The sequence below is a fragment of the Brassica napus genome, chromosome C9, assembly GCF_020379485.1.
Source record: "Brassica napus cultivar Da-Ae chromosome C9, Da-Ae, whole genome shotgun sequence".
Taxonomy (NCBI): domain Eukaryota; kingdom Viridiplantae; phylum Streptophyta; class Magnoliopsida; order Brassicales; family Brassicaceae; genus Brassica; species Brassica napus.
The window spans coordinates 9,760,192-9,780,524 of record NC_063452.1 but is presented as its reverse complement, the minus strand read 5'-3'; the positions used below and the strand labels follow the sequence as shown (position 1 = coordinate 9,780,524).

The window sequence follows — 20,333 nt, the reverse complement described above, 5'->3', positions numbered from 1 at the left end:
TACGTGAAATGGCAGCCCAGATCTTGTGTAGCATGTCGTTGTTTGTCTTTATGCTCTGATCTCTCCAATGTTGTTGCTGGCGCGAAGTGGCGTTCGGTGGAAGCTCTTGCAGCTTGTACTGGCTGGAGTCTGATGGGAGTAGCTGATGGGGTTGTGAATCATCTGGAATGGCTTGTGCAGCCTCATCTTCTCCTTCTTCATCATCCACGGCCTTGCCTTTGGTCTGATATTTTGGCGTGAAGAAGGATGGCTTGTCTACTAGTGCGGTAGCAGGGGGTAGGAACTCAACTGCAGCGTCTGAAAGTAGAGCAGTCAGGCCGATCTGAGGCAGGTGGCAGTAGAGTGTTTTCTTCGCTCGGTCCTGGAATACGTAGACGTAAGGACCATCCCGATGGATCCTCGAGTGGGGACCAGCTATGAACTCCTTACTTACTAGATTTTTGACATCCAGGTAGTTCCAAGCAATTTTGTTCGATCTGTCCAGTGCTACCTGATGGTTCTCGCAGTCTACACCCACATGTGTAAGGATCCGAGTAATCACTGCACCAAATCCACATGCACGGCTCTTGGATTTGGTTACTTTCCCCTTGTATCCTGCTAAGTTTGCGGCCAGCACCGCTCCCATGTTGAAGGCAGTAGCAGGTGGGAATGTAGAGTTTCCAAATGCCGGTAGCAAATGCCTCACACCTTGGTACAGGAGGCACAACTCCCATTGCGTGACTGATGCGGCTGTGGTTGTCCCGTATAGCAATGAGCCAATGAGGCGTGTGGCATATCTCAGTACTGGGCTCCGGATAAGTGACTCCTTTGCCTGAGAAGATCTATAAACCCCTGTGCCAATCGTTTCCCAGAAGTTCAACAGCTCTGAAGTCCAATAAAGACCAGATGTCCTCTCCCCTGCACTCAATCCAAATAATCCGCAGAGGTCTGTGAAAGATACCTCAAAGTATTTTTTCTGCACTACGAATGCCAAAAAACCTTCCTGATGGCTATCATCGGGATGGCTGACGTATGCGGATGCTATGAACTGGCGTACCAACTCCGGATAAGTGGGTTCGTTGAGGTTGCATAGTTGGCCTAGACCCATGTTCTGGAACAGCCCTTCAATGTCTGATTTGATTCCCAATATTGTCATCGTCTCAGGACATGCTAGTTGTGTAGCCGGAACGGCTACCTTCTTCATGTTGTTGTAGTGGGTGGTATCAGACTTATCCCACTTCTTTGGCCTTTGCTTCTCTCGCTGAGACGAACCCTCTTCTTGTGTGTTCTTCTTTGCTGATGTTTTCGGCGGTTCATTCTCTACAAAATAGAATCTTTGAAACAAGTGAGTATGCAGTATATGTTTTGATAAAAAACAAGCGAGTTGTGATAAACAAAAACCAAATTGAAAAAAATTCTCAATCCCTAAATCATCTCAAATCCGGTTCCAAACTCGTTGATCACAGACAATTGTGTTCTATTTGGTGTTTAAACATCTGTTTCATACTTATTTGATCAAGGAATCAACACGGAAATAAGAAATTCACAAAACCCAAAAAATTGCTCAAGAACACGATTTGAGAATGAGGAGATTCGCGAAGTATACCTGTCTTAGGGTGAAAACGAGTGTAGGAATCAGGTAGAGCTCAAAAAATCAAGGGGAATAGAGCCCAAAATTGTTCAAATCGGATGATTATAGAGAGAGAAAAAGGGGGTCGAATTATATGGGAAATCGGAGGGGATGAGAGTTCTGAGGTTTAGATCCAAAAAGTTCGGGTTTTGCCTTATAATTCTAATCGCACACGCATCGATCGATGCATTTTGTTATATAAACGCATCGATCGATCGGTTTATAACAAAAGATACAAGATTTTCCGAGGATATTCCGAGGAAGGCTTCAGATTTTGTTCGATCGATCGATCGTATAATCCAATCGATCGATCACATTCTTACGGCTTTCGTCCATCTGGTGATCGATCGATGCGATTTTTTACACAAACGCATCGATCGATCCGTTTTCCGAGGATATTCCGAGGAAGGTTTGAGATTTTGTTAAATCGATCGATTATATAATGTGATCGATCGATCACATTCTTACGGCTTTCGTCCATCTGGTGATCGATCGATGTGTTTTTTTACACAAACGCATCGATTGATCCGTTTTCCGAGGATATTCCGAGGAAGGTTTGAGATTTTGTTCAATCGATCGATTATATAATCTGATCGATCGATCACATTCTTACGGCTTTCGTCCATCTGGTGATCGATCGATGTGTTTTTTTTCAAAAACACATCGAGCGATTCGTTTATAAAAAAACGTACAAGATTGAAACCCCAAACACTAGTTCCTCGGAATTTCCTCGGAATATTCCGACGGAATTACGAGGAAGAAAAGGGTTTCCTCGGAATTCCCTCGGAATAGTCTGAGGAAATTCCGAGGAAATAGGGGTTTTAAACCGAAAACAACGTTTTGCGGTTTGAATAACACCTATATAACCCTTATTAAGTGTCTTACGTTAATTATGAAGTCTAAAATTTGTTCCTTACCCCTTAATTAACACTTTTCCGATTGTATGAACGAAATCCCACAACATAAGAGAAACACTTATACGTTTTAATGAACGGTATAGGGAATACTTTCAATTAGTTTTGAAATTTGTTATTTCATGGTTTATGCTAATCTATACAAAGAATCCTCATTGGTATACATTACAATTGTATAAGAAATGAAAAACCCCAAAAAAAATTGATGTTTTGAAACCCCAAACACTTGTTCCTCTTCCGAGGAAATTCCGACGGATACTTTACTATCCGTCGGAATTTCCTCGGCATATATTTTCATTTTACCGGGTAAATATTTCGCGAAAATTGAAATTAGAATTCCGACGGAATTCCGACGGAAAATGTCCGTCGGACCCTAGGTTTTATAACCACGAGCCACTTCTTCTTCCCCATTTCTCTCTTCTTCCTCTGCGCGATTCCTCTCTTTTTTCTCCGGCGATTTCCCCCTGAAATCCGACGATATCTCCGGCGATCTCCCCCTTTTCTTACACAAATCATGTAAGGACCCTATCCCACTCTCTTAGGTTCTATTTGTTAGGTTTTTGTGAAGTTTTGATAGATTTTTGTTAAGGTGATTGGTTAGGATTGTGATTTTGGTTGTATAATAGGTTTAGAATTGTGATTTGGTTGAATAATTTGTTTTGTTGAATTGATTTATAATTTTTTTATAATTTTTTTATTTTTTTGTATTTAGAAAATCGATTTTAGTATATAAAATCGATTTTTGTATTTTACAAAACGATTTTTCTATATAAATTCGATTTTTTGGATTTTACAAAATCTTTTTTGTATATAAATTCGATTTTTTGGATTTTACAAAACATTTTTTAATATCTATACAACTTTTTTTGTGATTAAAAACTATTATTTGGGATTTAAAAATATTTTTAATATATATATATATTATTAAAACTATTTTTTGTAATTATTGAACTATTTTTTATTTATTAAAACTATTTTTTTTTATTAGAACTATTTTTATATATTTATTAAATATTTTTAATATCTATAAATCTTTTTTTTTGTGATTAAATTATTTGAGACTTTAAAAAAAAAAATAATTTATATATTTCTGTATTTATTTAATATATTTTCAGGATTCCCCTTCGCCCCACAGCTCCTACCATACATCTCCCTCTGCTGCACCCGCTCCTGCTCCTCTCGCTCCCGCTGCTGCACCCGCTCCTCCTCCTCCGGGTCCTCCAGGAGTGATGAGTGTTGCGGAGTTGGTTCAACAGCCCGGTCGTGACCATCTTCCGTATCTCACTCCGTATCCACATGGACATGGTCAAACATGGTAATTAAACATTTTTTTTCTTTAAATTTTGATTCATTATTAACCGTTTGTTCTATTTATTAGGTTCAACCGATCCGGGAACGGGATCAGCGCATGGATCAACCGTATGATGTACTCGGCCCTCGACAAGGGACATCCGACTTTCACTCACTTCCCTACCGAAAAGCAGGTTCTGTGGTTTCGTCAGTTTGCGGTAAGTATTCTAATTTTTTACTTATATTTTTAATCTTTAATATAATTTTTTTACTAATTGTGTTTTTTTTTCAGCAAGAGTTCAACTGGAATTCCGATGAGACGCTCTTTATCTATCACCACTTCGTCCATAAAGTTATGGACAACTATAGGAAGCAGATCCACGAGTGGAAGAAAAAGTGGGAAATCAATAAGGTTCGATTTAATTTATTAAACAATTTTTTAATTTATTAAACTATTTTTAAATTTAATAAACTATTTTTTTTTTATTAAAAGGTACCAAAGTCGATGAACGACACGGTCTGGAAGGAGTTGTGTGCGCATTGGGATAAGGAAGAGACAAAAGAAACTTCTTCCACCAACTCCACCAACCGCAGGAGCGACTGTAAAGGGAAGGGCATCTACAAGCATAACTTGGGTGCTCAATCTATTGCCACTCTGAGAGATCGCATGGTAAGTTCAAACGTTTTTTCTTCAATTATTTGAGTTTCAGAATTTTAATTTATTGTGCATTTCTTCTAATTTCTAATGTTTCTTTAATTTATGTTTTTTTCAAGGCGGAAGAAAATGATGGCGAGCCGGTTGATGATCTCGCCCTAATGAGGAGGGCGTATACCAACAAGAAGACCGGCCAGATTGATGACGGTCTTGTGAGGGACGTGGTCGACCTGGTCCAAACTCAGGTGGTAGACGAAGTGTCTCAGCTTCAAACCGAGGATGACGCTTCGACGGCTTCGACCAACTTGTCTCGGTTTCGAATCAACGAAATCGTTGAATCCGTAAGTTCTTTTTTTTTAAGTTCAATTCATTTATTTTTTGGTTTAAATTTGTAAATTTGGCTATTTTCTATTCAGTCGGTTCCAAAGAAGAAGGGACGTTTGGTCGGTTTGGGTCGTCGCACCCGGTCGGTTCCTCCTTCTTCTGCACCACCGCCCTTTGTTGATCCAGAAGTACTTACGGCTCAGTTGAAGGACAAAGATGATCGTATATCTTTGTTGGAGACCCAGATGGCGGCTCAACAGGCGGGCTATGAGGCACAGAGGAGGCTGAACCAGCAAATGATGGAGATGATGCAGAGGATGTACCCGAACGAGGTGTTCCCGGACGTGCCAGACCCGTAGATTATTATTTTTTTTTCCAAAAACTCAGAATGTTTTATTTTTATTTGTGAAACTTTGAATATTAATTAATATGATTTCAATTTTAATTTTAATTTCATATTTTCGAATTTAAATTTCAGAAATTTTATTTTTTTTAAAAAAATAATATTTTTTACATTCCGAGGAAATTAATTATATTTTTTACGCGATCGATCGATGCGTTTTTGGACATAAATCCATCGATCGATCTGTTTACAAAAAAAACGTTCGGAATATACCGAGGGACATGTTCCTCAGAATATACCGAGGAACGTGTTCCTCGGAATATACCGAGGGACATCTTCCTCGGAATATTCCGAGGAATATTTCCGTCGGTATACTCCTATCGATCGATGTATATATGTCCAAAACGCATCGATCGATGAACGTCCGAGGAAATATCCCGACGAAGTTCTCCCTCGGTATATTCCGAGGACATTTCCGACAAAATAATGGTCCTCGGAATTTCCTCGGAAATTTGTTTCCTCGGAATTCCGTTGGAAAATTCCGAGGGATTTCCGAGGAAAGAAGAAATTCCGAGGAATTATTTCCGACGACTTGTTTCGTCGGTATGTCGTCGGAATAACGGTATTCCGACGAAATTCCGACGATTTTTTCCCTCAGAATCCTTGCTGTTTTCTTGTAGTGTCATGTGACTACAACTTTCTTTTAATGCAGTAACCATTCCACTAGCTAATGGTTTATTAGAAGGAAGGACGTAACATTACCGTTTCTATTGTTTAAACCTATTGGCAAATTTGTTTTTGTTTTTATTGGTTTTAAGGCTTTTAACAAATGGTAGGTCTTGTTTTGAGATTTAGCTAATTGTTGAAATATCAAGAACTTGAAGTATACAAATATAATAAAAGACTAACTCAAAAGTAAAACATTCTCTATGTCAAATTAATACTCAAAAGAGGTTGTTCAAGAGGGCACTATTACAAAATCATGGTCCTAATCGTTTCCTTAAATCCTTCTTGTTCGTTATAAATAGGAGGAAATTGACAAGGACACTTGGCGTGAATGGAGTTATTGATTAACCTAGAACAAAGGCGAGACGTGAGCAGAATTAATTAAAATTTTATTTGGAGCTAAGAATATGTCTTTTGAGTCTAACGGTTCAGATTCATCTTGCGACATTCTTGTTAGGTCCCTATTTATCGAGAGACGACGAAGTCCTCACAGAGTTGAATTGCATTGCACGTACATACGTAAATAGCTTAAAAAACGAACCGGGTAGAGAAAAAGGAAGAACAAGAAAGAGATCGAGATAATGTCGTGGCAAACTTACGTTGATGAGCATTTGATGTGCGATGTCGGTGACGGCCAAGGTCACCACCTCACCTCTGCCGCTATTATCGGCCATGACGGTAGCGTTTGGGCTCAGAGCGCTAATTTTCCTCAGGTAATCTCTCTCTTTCTCTCATCCTTGATCGTCCATGACTGCGTTCTTGAAGATTCATACTCGTATTTTGTTAAACCTGGCTATATAACCGTTAAAACTATTATTTGTAGGCTCTGCGTAATACTCTTAATTTATTCGGTGTTCTGTTCAATGCTCTATCTTGCATATGTTAAAAGAGGGATATGAGGATCATGTTTTGGTTGATTTTGTTCTAATTTCTTTCCAACTGGAACAAAGAAAATATTTTATTGGAGAAAGATATATACTTGTTTCCCAAGTTATTACCACTATTTTATTCATAAACAGATCACCTTTGTGATTTCTACTTTTTCTGATTTTGGATATGGTTAAACATTTAGTTTAATTTGACCCCAAAATAATATATGATGATTCATTCTCTTCAAACAGTTCAAGCCTCAAGAGATGACAGATATCATGAAAGATTTCGATGAGCCTGGTCACCTCGCTCCCACAGGCTTGTTCCTCGCAGGACTTAAGTATATGGTTATCCAAGGCGAGCCTGGTGCAGTCATCCGTGGCAAAAAGGTATGATTATGAGTGTTTTTAGATTAACGGTTCAGTGTTTGTTTTAGGATTTTGAAAATAGTTTATGAGAAGCTTTAAATATGTTTTCCCAGAAGCTTAAATATTCTTTTACTTTCTCATGAGCTTAATGTGCAATGTTCTATTTATTTTTTATTTTTTTTATTTTTTTTTTAACTTTTGCAATGTTCTATTTTTACATATAAGCCCACAACATTAAATATTCCGTTTCCGTTTGGCGTCTTTTACCTTTTAAAAATGATGAAGCTTGAAACATATTATATATTGTAAAATGCAAATTCGTATATAAAAAAGTTCATGCCTATTAGGAGAATCAACTCTTGCGAAGATGGTTATGTAATCACTTGATATCTGATGTTAAGAATCTAGTTTTCAAACTCAAAACCGTTATAAACGATTTGAATTCGCGGGATTCTTATTACAAACTTGTGCAGGGGGCTGGAGGAATCACAATCAAGAAGACAGGACAATCAATGGTGTTTGGTCTGTATGAAGAACCAGTGACTCCAGGACAATGTAACATGGTCGTCGAGAGGTTGGGTGATTACTTGGTCGAACAGGATCTCTGAAGCCTTCTAGAATGCTATATTGCTGTTGTTCCAATCCTATAAACCATTGTTTCACTTTTATTTTTGGCTGGGTGCATGGGTTCTTATGTTTTCCTAATTTAATATTTGGCGTTTCTACTTTAGCAAAGTTTAAAAGAATATGAAACCTTCCTCTTTTGCATGGTTTCATTGATTAATTAATTTTGTTTGTTTTGGTTTAATTTTATCTTTAAATGTATTTATTGCGTATAATTCAGACTGGAAAATCATTATTGCTTGGAAAACATCGAAAATATTAGTTGTTAAAAAGGAGAAAAAATTCAGATATACATTGAAAAATTATAAAACCTAATTTGTTTGGTGGCCCCATGAATCCAAACCACAAACAAATAAAGCAGCTAAACTATAAGACAAGTAGGCCTCCCGTTACATTGCCACGTTAAAATGTCGTTTTGGTAACGGAGAAGGCTTTACTAAGGTGTGTTATGGGTTTCACCGTCTCAACTGAACACACACACAAAACAACAATATGAGCAATCCTCGAACTGTGAGATACATTTTTTTCTCTCCGAATCACGTACATTGATTTTGTCTTTAATATCTGGCTTGTGTAATCTTTTTGATCGTGTGATTTATGGTCCATCTGAAGCAGGTGTTGAAGAAACTGGAGCCATGGCGTGACCTAAAAGACAAAGTGGTTCTTGTGACAGGAGCTTCATCTGGTATAGGAAAAGAAATTTGTCTTGATTTGGGCAAAGCTGGCTGTAAGATTATCGCAGCAGCACGTCGTGTCGACCGCCTCAACTCTCTCTGCTCTGACATCAACAGCTTCTGTTCAACCGGAACACAAGCCGCATCTCTCAAGCTAGACGTCGCATCTGATGCAGCCACCATTCGAAAAGCGGTTAAGGGAGCTTGGGGAATCTTTGGAAAGATCGATGTGCTGATCAACAATGCTGGAATCAGAGGCAATGTCAAGTCGAGTTTGGATTTGTCGGAGGACGAGTGGGACAAAGTGTTCAGGACCAACTTAACCGGACCATGGTTAGTCTCCAAATACGTCTGTATTTTAATGCGTGACGCTAAACAAGGTGGCTCGGTGATAAACATCTCTTCGATGGCGGGGGTTCACCGTGGTATGCTGCCTGGTGCAGTCGCTTATGCTTGTTCCAAAGGCGGAGTTGACATAATGACGAGGATGATGGCTATTGAGTTAGGTGTTTACAAGATCAGAGTGAACTCGATTGCGCCGGGGCTGTTCAAGTCAGAGATCACACAAGGTCTTATGCAGAAAGAGTGGCTCAAGATGGTGAACGAGCGGACAGTCCCCTTAAAGATGCAACAGAGCGTTGATCCTGGGCTTACCTCTCTCGTTCGGTATCTCATTCATGACTCTTCTCAATATGTCTCTGGCAATACATATATTGTTGATTCCGGAGCTTCATTACCTGGTCTGCCTATTTTTTCTTCTCTTTGAACCTTAAATTTTGTGTGTTATAAGCAATAATAAGTGAATACTTTTACGAAAAATAAAATAATAAGTGAATACATTTACACATTCTCCGCCTACTTTTGAGAACTATCAACCTTGGTCGCATAGGTTTTCTTATAATTCGTGTGCCTCCAATGAGTCATTGGTTAGCGACTTAGAGATGACAATCATTTCCGTCATTGATGGGAGTCCCAGACTCTTCTGAATATGTCTCTGGAATGTATGGTTTCTGTTGGCTTTGGTCTACGAGTTCTTATAACTCACGCTTTGTATCTCTTCATGTGTATAACTCTAGTTTGAATCAATGAATTCTTTAGTGAAAAAAGGTCTTAACATTTACACCAACAAAAAAAAACACTATGATTGATATTAATATTTTACACAGAAAAAACAATGATTGATTATTGAATATGATGGCCAGATTTAAGTGCAATGTTGGCTATAACACAATAATATATGGTTGAGATCTCTGTAGAGAATGTCCACTCTGTAGAGAACAAATGATGGCACATTCTGGCATCCCTCAACTTCCCTTTTAAATAAACTAGGGATCGTTACCCGCGCCAAATCGCAGAGTTTTTGCATTTTAATCTATTTTTGTCTCTTGCTTACTAATCTAGCATTCAGTTTTTCAATGCATTTTATCTTCATCATCTCCTCTTGTCTTATTTACATTTGTTTTCACGTTCTATCGTTTGATTTGTCTTAGTTTTGGCTTGTGTAATAACTTAACACTGCTCATTCTTCTTTCGTTCTTTATTGATTGATATTTTTATCTCGCTTAGCTCTGTGTTGCCACTAATTTGTTCGAATCATTTTTCATTATCTGCTTCGTATTCTTTTCATATTCATTAACTATTGTCTCCAATCTCTTTAAATCCTAAAAATCCTACATGTTCTTTTGTTTATTAAATCACATATTAAATATTGTTGAAACTGTTTATTTATTCTAATAAATCCTTACGATTATAACTAAGATGATATGGATAAAAGACTGATTATAATTTAGTTGAAATTAAAGTCTAAAGTAGAAGTTATTAAACTTGCAATCCATCTTTTTGTCATCCAAGATAGCTTTAGTCAAATCAATTATATTGATTTAGAAAACCCATAAGCTATTTCAATCCCAAACAACCAAAAAACAGGCGCATTTGTTATTGACGCTGCGGCGGGTTTCCTTTACTATAAACATAATTGCTTGTCACAACCGTTAATAAACCCAAATGTGTTTACAAAAGCTACCCATATAAGAGTTTCATACTCATTTCTCTTTCTCTAGTCATCTCCTATGTTAGTAGCTATCATAATACAATCATCAAAAAAAGAACATATCTTTTGGTTCTATATAGAATATGCAAAAGGACTGTTTTCTACAGACTCCATGATCACTGAGTATTATAAATATCAAACTCTGTCTATGGTCTATTTATATGTTGAGGAAATGCCTCGAAATGTAGCTTCCAAATAATGATTTCCAGGTCAACACATTTCATGTTAACCTCCACAATGGGATCAGCGGATCTGCAGATACCGCTACATGACGAGTCGAACACAACTACACATATGTTCCCTGCTTGTGCCTTTCATTCACAACCTTCAATTCTCCCAAGAACCAGAATCAATGTTAAATGAGGTAAAAGTTTTAGAGTCACAACAGACTTTGTATAGCCAAGCCAAATAAACCAAGCACCCAACGTAACATCCCCACTTGCCTATTTGTGCAGAAAATGACTTGATCATTATATAGTAGCACCGAGAAGTTAGGTGGAGAATGAGGTATGAATGCAAAGTAGACAAAACAGTTAAAATCTTACTGATTATGAGAAATATAAGAAATTAATTCTCTTGAAATGGCGTATAACTGTCCAATAGCGTGACAGAAGTACTTGTTTCTGTTCTCACCAAACTTCCAATTCTAAATATATATATAAATCTATTAGAGTTATTGTCAGCGCTCTGTTGCGATATTTGTTAGCTAAAATAATTCATCCAACATAATAGGAAAAAGAAACCAACGAAATTGTAAAGTTAACCATCAGCTGGGATGCTTTTGTTGTCCTGACACATTGCAAGTTTAGTGATTTCACTGTCAAAAGCAACAAACTAAGTAGTCATATACATCCGAGACATTTATTTACAAACGGTCCCTATCACAGAAAAACATATTATTATGTTACGGATGATAAGTTTGATGCATAAATACAATTTAGAATTTTTTTCAACTGAACATTTGTGCCTACTGAATTACCTTACAACACCCACTGCATTGTGATTTTGGCATGTTAAAGCTGAGAATCAACATTGGAGCTTGCGTTAGCATTTGGAACATGAAATATAGCACCATCAAATTCTAGTGTTAATTCCATTGACAATAGCTGTGCAAAAGAACTCTGCTAGTAAGGTAATCGTGATTAGTAATTCTTTACATCTTAGTGTCGTACAACTTCTAAACGATAGACACTTACAATCGACGGCTCTCAAAGATGGACCGCAAACCATCTAATGATATGCTTACCTCGTCGTATAAGTAATCCATGTCACTTCCCTCCCACGGGTAACGTTGCTGGTGCAGATCAATTCCCTCCACCTCTTCCTCATCATTAGGATGCTCTGCATTATACCCTCTGTAAGGTTCAAATTTATGTCGCTAGAATTATCAGAGAAAGAAATATAAAGTACCCTCCAAATCTTCAGGAGCATCGACATTTTCTTTATTCAATGATCTTCATTCAACCTAATAACCATCAAAATAAAAAGAATGTGAGGCACATAATCTTCAAAATCCAAGTTTAATGAATGGAAAAAAAAAAACTCAGGAAGACAGAAAATGTCAAACATTCACTGGCTTCCTCTTCTTTTACTTATTGGCTCCCGTGAATGAACTGTCAAAGCCATCATTATTTGCAGGAAAAAAGATTAAACAAAGCAACTGATGAAAAGAAACAAATATGTTTCACCACACATAAACTCTTCTTGAATAATCAGGCAACGGATAGTATGTCTCCCGTGTGACTCAGCTGAGTCCTCGATAGCATCCTAAACGACAAATGTCTTCTTCTTCTTCTTGGTTAGATCAAAGGGTGCAAACTAAGGATGACCAAAGAAAATTAAAACTACACAATCATGATTTATCAGGCAAAATAAAAGAACCGATGATGAATTTATTAAAGATGGGGAGATGTAGAGACTAAAGAAAAAAAACTGATTCATGAAACTCAAAGAGCCAATCTGTGTTTCTTTGATGAGTCATGAACCGATGATTAAAAATTGAAAGCCCTAAATTTCCATTGAAGAGAACGCTTACAGACCAAAGAAGTTTATTGGACTTTTTTTTTAACGAATCTCATTTCAAAACGTGAGTTATAAAGTATTTATTAAATCATTAGATAAAATAAATAAGTGTGGGTCCCACAGAGAAAACCGAAGAAGCAAAGGTTTCCGACCTTCATAAATATATATTTGTTTCAGTCATCAATGTACAAAGAATCTTTTAGCTCAGTGGTATAAATGTTGTTGTTTAGATCTCAATAACCCGGGTTCGAGTCACAGACTTGACACTTTTTAAAAGTGGGACCCACAAATCGCTGATGTGTCTCATCAGGAGTGATGCAACTGCTCTATTATAATGTAGATTTATAGATTTTTATTAAAAATATGCATAATTTAATCATATTAATATGTTGTTTTTGATCATTGTAAATACGGTAGGAAAATTGGTGAAATAATTATAAAAAATAAAATAATTCATTGACTAACTAAAATCACATCCTCTCTCCTCTTTTTTCTTTTTATTTCTCTCTGCTCTCTTTCTACTAAACTAAATTTTCTTTTTTTTTAGTTATTTCACAAATAAACTCTATGCCATATTTTGTTAAGGTAATATAAACGAAAACAAGGCAAAAACAAATATTTATTAGATTGAAAATCTTTTATTTAACTGGTTAGTATTTGTGTTCTATATGTTTGTAAAATTCATCATTAAATTATTGCGAAAAGTGATGTGAATTTTGTTTATTAATTCTTTTTAATAGTTGAATATATATATATATATGATATTATTTGGTATATATTATTTTAAAAATATATTATTAATTTTAAATAACCATTTCTTAATATATATAACTGTACTATAGTTGTCTAAGACTCTAAGTATAGCTATCTTTGTTAAATGATTCTATTCTCCATTTTTCATTCACGTTGTATGATTTTATTTTGCTTTTTATTTATATATTTATTTTTAGTACCTTGAATAATTTATAGAGATTCTCAACTTATTAACATATACCATGTTGTGATAAAATTTATTCCTGTATCTGATGTGTATCTTCCACTTCCCTACCAATTTTCTAATAATTTACAAGAATAATAATTATGGGATATCTCTGTACTATTTTTTTATAAAAAAAACTATGATTAATTTGCTTGACAGCCCAAAAACTTTAGTTAACTACGAGAAAATATCAATTTAAAGCACAACATTTTCCTTGTCTACGATCAAAAATCTCAGAAGTCTCAACTCAGAGAAGTCTTTCAGAGAAGCAAATAACTCGTCGGAGAAGAAGAAGAAGAAGAATATGTCGTGGCAATCGTACGTTGATGACCATCTTATGTGCGATGTGGAAGGCAACCACCTAACCGCCGCCGCTATTCTCGGTCAAGACGGCAGTGTCTGGGCTCAGAGCGCCAATTTCCCTCAGGTTTCTTCTCTTCTCTTTCTTCTGTGCTCCATCGTTCAAATGTCGAAATCGATCGTTTGTTCTTGCGATTTTCCGTGATCGGATCTGAGTAATCTCGGATCTGATTTCGATCTCACCAATGAAAAATTGCGATCTGTGTTTCCGAATCAATCGAGTTGAACCTAGGAGGGTTCTAGATCTTAAGTCCGATTATGAGATTTCATCGGTATCAGTAGTTAATCGTAGCTTCCATACAAGATCCATGTGCGTTTGTGAACTCATACGCATGCATGCGCGAGCGATTATAATATATATGTTTCTATTGATTTGTGCATCAATGATCTAAAGTGACTTCAATCTAATGACTGTATCGTCTTGTGTTCTTGATATGTTTTTTTTTTTTCAGTTGAAGACCGAAGAAATCAATGGAATCACCAAGGATTTTGAGGAGCCTGGGTTTCTTGCCCCGACCGGTTTATTTCTCGGTGGAGCTAAGTACATGGTTATTCAAGGTGAACCAGGAGCTGTGATCCGAGGGAAGAAGGTAACATATATGTCTATGATTCTTATCCATTAGCCCTTGGATGATGATCTTATGTTAGAGAATGTGATCAGGATTCATATTACAATCTGTAGGGACCTGGAGGCGTTACTATCAAGAAGACGACTCAAGCCTTGGTCATTGGCATCTACGAGGAGCCAATGACTGGAGGTCAATGCAATTTGGTTGTGGAAAGGCTCGGGGATTACCTCATCGAGTCTGATCTCTAAATTTATGTTTCTTAAGTTCTTCTTTCGCTAAAAGAATGCCATTCCCCTTTTCATTGTGATTGATTGTAATAACGCGATCGATTTGATGATACTTTAGAACCAAATATCTTTGTTGTCGCTCTTCCGGGTTTGGATTTGTGCGTCTCTTGTAATGGCATTTGATAATATCTTTGTTGGTCATATTTTATTGGCTTTTTCGATTTTTATTTCTTCAAAATTTTATTTTTTCTAAGATGGATCTGCGGTTTGCTGAAAAAAGTATTGGTTTGCCAAAACACCTTCGTGTACTATGGCAATGTTGGAACTGGACCACGTGCCTGACCCATAATGACTTGTTGCAGGGCGGTTTGGGCCTACATTTAGTAGGTCCAAAAATTTGCGGACCTTGTGGGATGGTACTGTGCGGGAATGGGCCCGCAAGTTGATTTGTGGGATTCTAAAGATCCGCAAAACCTTAATCTTCATTTTTGTTTTCACCTGAAAAAACTAGAGAGAGAACAAAGGAGATTGGGCGTTAAATTTTCATCCACAACCTATGGGAGCTCTGGTGATAGCGGTTTGAGGGTCGATGATGATTCTAGTCTCCTATGCGTCTTCCATCTGTACCAGTGGAGCTTCTTCGAACCACCAGAAAATATTTGCGAACTCACTTTCCACTGAAAAAGAAGATCCAGTTTAGATGATGGGTATCGACGGTGGTTCCAAACTCTCTTTCGCTCCATGCATGTCACATGTGTCACATGTAAGGAAAGATTCTTATGGTTTGTTTTCGAAATAATGCCCATTTGTTCATTTCGAAATAATTTCGAAATAATTGATTGACTTGTTTGTTCATTTCGTTCATTATATTGTATTGCTTGTTATGTTTGTGTTTAGCTTGGTTTGATGTTATGTGGATGTGTTCTGGAGTGTGACAAAAATAACTAAACAAGTGTCTTGATCCAGCAAAAATCTTCAAAAAAACTCGTCTTGCCTGATCGGCTGATCCAGTTCAATCCTCGACTCATGTACTGAAGCATCATCAAGCGTCCTGAAGCAGCTGACGCGACATGAATCATCCTGAAGCGTCCATAAGCCTTATGCATGTATGTAAGCACATGTCATGCGGACCAATCCGCAAATGCTTACATATATTGTCGGGCTGGTTTGGGCAGCCATTCATGAGACTGCTACTCGTGCGGACCTAACCTTCCTGAAGGCAAACCCGTAGCGGTACGAAACGGGAGGACAAAACCTGTTTTTCATCTCTATGTATTATATATAAAGTAAAATGTGATTTTTTCTCTAAACCATATCATTAAAATATGAGAAATGGAGTACATAACCATACCATAGAAAAAATTAAGAAACTAACCATAATTAACTAATAGCTAGAATATAGTGCGTATAATATGTATCAATTCCATTCTCACCCTTAATAATCAAGAGACGTAAAGTATTTGATTTTTATTTTTTTTCTTTTATTTTTAAAAATGTTTTTTCATCTTTTCTTTCGCCACTTATTATTTTATTTTTTTGGTAAACATGTTAAGATTGCATTACCAATTTTTTGAGTTTGTGACAGACGGTACAAAGAGATACTAGTAGCAGAAAATACAAACACCAAACTGAAACTACTAACACAACAACAAAATACAGTAATGAAAAACACGATTGAGAACCGATACCAAAAGGCAGAGGAGAGAGCACTCGAGAGAACTTGAGAGAGTCGCCAAGAGCATGCAAAACGCAAGATCAGAAACTCCATAGTACGGCACCAGTTAAAACATGAGTCACGAGCCGGTAATATTGGCTTGCCCAGGCACTCGCCTCCATAAAATGACCTCACAACAAAGCCCTACCACCCGCAAAGAGCAAAGACACCAGCGAGAACTCGGAGCTTGCAGCAGACGACAATGGGGCCGCACCAAAGTGGCGAAACCAACGAACTAGAGCCTGTCGAAGCCCCAAACATCAATCACCGCAAACAGCCACCTCTGCTCCTCCCTCCTGATTTTCAAAGGCACCATGATACTCCAACAACCTGTAAGCCCCTCACTGGAACCACCAACACCTCAACATCAAGCCCACAACCGCTCTTATTTGGAGAGACTAATAGTTGATAACCCGCCACATCCACCAGACGCTGCACGATAAAAGGAGCTAACACCACAGGGCAAGAACCGAAGCACTAAACCCTTACTTCAGAGATGCTAGCTACACTCGCTGTCACCGGGAATGAGGACGAAGGTAGACTACAACAACCTAAGACCACATTGACCCGCACGAGTGACTAACTCTGAGAACCAGAGACTGGCCAAAAATCGAGCATATAAGCTCAATCTAACCAGCTCACCAGACCGCCACCTCTGGTTAAGACGAGAAGAAGAACTCAGCCCACCTCATGAGCCTGACAGCGACATCTCCTAGCCACAAGGAGCCCTGCACCCACCTACAAGGAGAAACCACTAGCAGAGAGTAACCACCACTGCCAGGGAGCTCGTTGAGATGCAAAATCGACTCTTGATGTATTTGTTTCTCATTGGTGGTGAGAAACCGTGATGAATCAAAAGTAGAGATCTCAGAGACGAGAGCCCTCCAACCGAGAACGAGGGAACCAGTCTTCGACACCAGCAACTGACGCCGGAGGGATCGGCGATGACCGGAGCACCACCACCGAAGCACAATCGTCCTCCATTGAAAGTAGATCTGGCCAGATCTGAGCTATGCCTCAAAGTTAACCCTTGGAAAAACCACCAAGCCCCACCCTTATATACACACCTCACCACCGCTCCAGATCCCTGACCACTGGGCAGCGACGCCGGCGAAGAGAGGAAGACCACAACAGTAGGTATATCAGCGAGACAAAAGAGCTGTGGAAGGAGGCGAGATAGAGACAGAGTAGAGGAAAGGGAAGACAGCCGGTGACAACCGCGACGGACTCGCCGGAAGCCGCCACCGGCTGAGCGGCGCCAATCAAACTAGGGTTTACAAGAGAGAGAGAGAGATAGATAGAGAGAGAGAGAGAGAGAGAGAGAGAGAGAGAGAGAGAGAGAGAGAGAGAGAGAGAGAGAGAGAGAGAGATTCAAAAACTGGTTTGGGTAAACTTTTTATAGTGACTAGACCACACCGCAAGCGGTGCCCCAAATCCAGGAAAATCTCTTAGGATTTTTTTGGAGAGTCATAGTACCATCGCGCTGACAGAGAGTCGAACTTGTGACCTCTGGCAGTCGTCTGTTAGAAGGGGGACCACTGCGATACAAGCCCTTCTCCTTTCGCAAAACTGTTTTGGGTAAACTTTTTATAGTGATTAGACCCCACCGCTTGAATCTAGGAAAATCCCTTAGGATTTTTTTGGAGAGTCATAGTACCTCCGCGTCGACAGAGAGTCGAACCTGTGATTTCTGGCAGTCGTCTGTGAGAAGGGGAACCACTGCGATACAAGCCCTTTTATTTTCGCCACTTCATCTCCTTCGCCGTTCCATCCATATATATTATCTCTGCCACTCTGCCTTAATCACGACTACTATACCGGCACCGCCGACACCACTTATTATTTTAGCATTGTTTGTTGTTACTATTATTTATCTCATCACTTCCTTCTAATGTATGTTTTCATCCTCGATCAACGGTACCAAAAACAAAATCCATTTTTCTGGCGTTGTCAGATACACTTTACCCTCCATCATCGTCAAATACACTTCACTCTCCATTACCATCAGTTACTAAAAAACATCAGAGAATGTGAACATTTTTATTGATTTTGTGTTTTATTTATAGTAGACATATAAAATAGAAAGTTAACAAATATGTATTACGTTTGTTGTTAATCAGAGAATTTGAACATTTTTATTGATTTTGTGTTTTATTTACAGTAGACATATAAAATAGAAAGTTAACAAACATGTATTACGTTTGTTGTTATTGCGCTTGTAACACGGACACCACGACCACAGCTATTTATTTCATCATCACCACCGTCTTCTCCTCTTACCACTGTCTTTCCCTCACCTATTTGCACTATCTTTTCTTCGATCCAATTTTCAGTGATTTTTTTTAAATTACAATATAACTATTCTATTTATAAATATAGTATAGTCCTCTCCATCCTTTGAGAATCATATCAAATTTTTTATACTACTTAACATATATAGTACCGTCTTATTATGCTTGCATAATATGTTATTATATACATGACAATTTAAATATATATGAATCAATGTAAAGGGATATGAAAGGTCATTTGTCCGTTTATTATAAACCATAAAATTTTAGCATAATGTATTAAATAAGAAATAAAATTAATAAATCTAGCTATACTAATATGTTTATATTAAATTAGAATTTATATTTAAGAAAGATACATTTGAAAACTGGATATTATTTAATCCATCTAAAAATATCAAAAGAGAAATATCTTTAAGTGCTTAACATGCCCATGTCAATTAAGAAAATCATCATTGAGATGGAACTTTTGTTGCACAAGATATTAATCCAATTAAAAAGATTGCATAAGTGAACGTAAAATCTGGGAAAATCAGTAATCAGCTTCTTAATGGATTGTGTTGTGAAGGACGTGAGAAGGAACACATGCGGAAACAGATGAATAAAAGCAATGTAACTACGACACATATATTTAACGTGATTCATCCCTAGGGCTACGTTCACGGGCAAAGAGATATCTTATTAGACGATATTGAGCTTACAGAGTGCAAGTTTAGGGTTACTTCGAATACAAGATATATATAGTAGGATCTTGTATCTAAAACCCTAGACTTTATGGACTCATGGGCCTAAGCCCACGATCAGATGTAACATCCATAATAACTTGATACAACGCTCTTGATGCAACCGAGTCGGTATGATGTACGTTATGTAACATCCATCGCCTAGATGTAACATCCAGATTCAAGGCATATCAACAAATCTCCACCTTGACTTGAATCCTCCCAATAACAGATGTACTAGATGCACCTTCAAGTGTCAGATGTACCAGATGTGTTTCCCTGCGCCAGATGTACCAGATGCGCCATCAGTGCCAGATGTACAAGATGCACTTTCAAATGCCAGATGCGCAATTAACGCCAAATGTACCAGATGTGTTCTTCAACGCCAAATGTACCATCGCTCTCTTTGCTTCAGATGTCTCTTAAGACCAGATGTGTTGCTATGAGAAACCAGGCGCCCTTTAACGGCCAGATGCTCAACTAGAGCCAGACGTTCGACATCAGTCGAATGTCCCAACGGACCAGATGTCTCAACAGACCAGACGCCCCAACGGGCCAGATGTCCTAACGGACCAGATGCTCCAACGGGCCAGATGTCCCAACGGACCAGATGCCCCAACAGGCCAGATGTCCCAACGGACCATACGCCCCAACGGACCAGATGTCCTAACGGACCAGACCCCCCAACGGGCCAGATGTCCCAACGGACCAGACGTCCCAACGGACCAGATGCCCCAACGAGCCGGATGTCCCAACGGACCAGATGTCTCAACAGACCAGACGCCCAAACGGGCCAGATGTCTCAACGGACCAGATATGTCCTTGCGGACCAGATGTCCCAACGGGCTATCCCATATACATGGTGAGATGATCATTTGCAGTGCACAAAGTACTGATAGGTTCACCTGAAGACATCAAGAACCTTGTCAACACATCATTAATATAGGCCTTCTGTGACAAGAACAACTCATTTTCCCTATCTCTGAAGATCTCCATCCCTAG

General features: G+C 38.3%; 3 protein-coding genes across 3 annotated transcripts; all 3 read left to right on the top strand.

Annotated features, from left to right (window-relative positions):
- Window positions 1-6,353: 6,353 nt before the first annotated feature.
- On the top strand, window positions 6,354-7,924 carry LOC106374274 (profilin-5). The gene is made up of 3 exons (XM_013814344.3): window positions 6,354-6,574; window positions 6,983-7,120; window positions 7,573-7,924. The coding sequence occupies exons 1-3, from the start codon at window positions 6,443-6,445 to the stop codon at window positions 7,705-7,707; spliced, it is 405 nt and encodes a 134-aa protein (XP_013669798.1). The 5' UTR covers window positions 6,354-6,442; the 3' UTR covers window positions 7,708-7,924.
- A 245-nt stretch (window positions 7,925-8,169) lies between these two features.
- Window positions 8,170-9,244, top strand: LOC106374273 (3-oxoacyl-[acyl-carrier-protein] reductase FabG-like). Its single transcript, XM_013814343.3, has 2 exons — window positions 8,170-8,233; window positions 8,339-9,244. The coding sequence occupies exons 1-2, from the start codon at window positions 8,216-8,218 to the stop codon at window positions 9,161-9,163; spliced, it is 843 nt and encodes a 280-aa protein (XP_013669797.1). The 5' UTR covers window positions 8,170-8,215; the 3' UTR covers window positions 9,164-9,244.
- A 4,311-nt stretch (window positions 9,245-13,555) lies between these two features.
- LOC106375513 (profilin-1-like) lies at window positions 13,556-14,825 on the top strand. Its single transcript, XM_013815441.3, has 3 exons — window positions 13,556-13,875; window positions 14,261-14,398; window positions 14,491-14,825. Exons 1-3 carry the CDS (start codon window positions 13,753-13,755, stop codon window positions 14,623-14,625), a joined length of 396 nt encoding a protein of 131 aa, XP_013670895.1. The 5' UTR covers window positions 13,556-13,752; the 3' UTR covers window positions 14,626-14,825.
- Window positions 14,826-20,333: the final 5,508 nt, after the last annotated feature.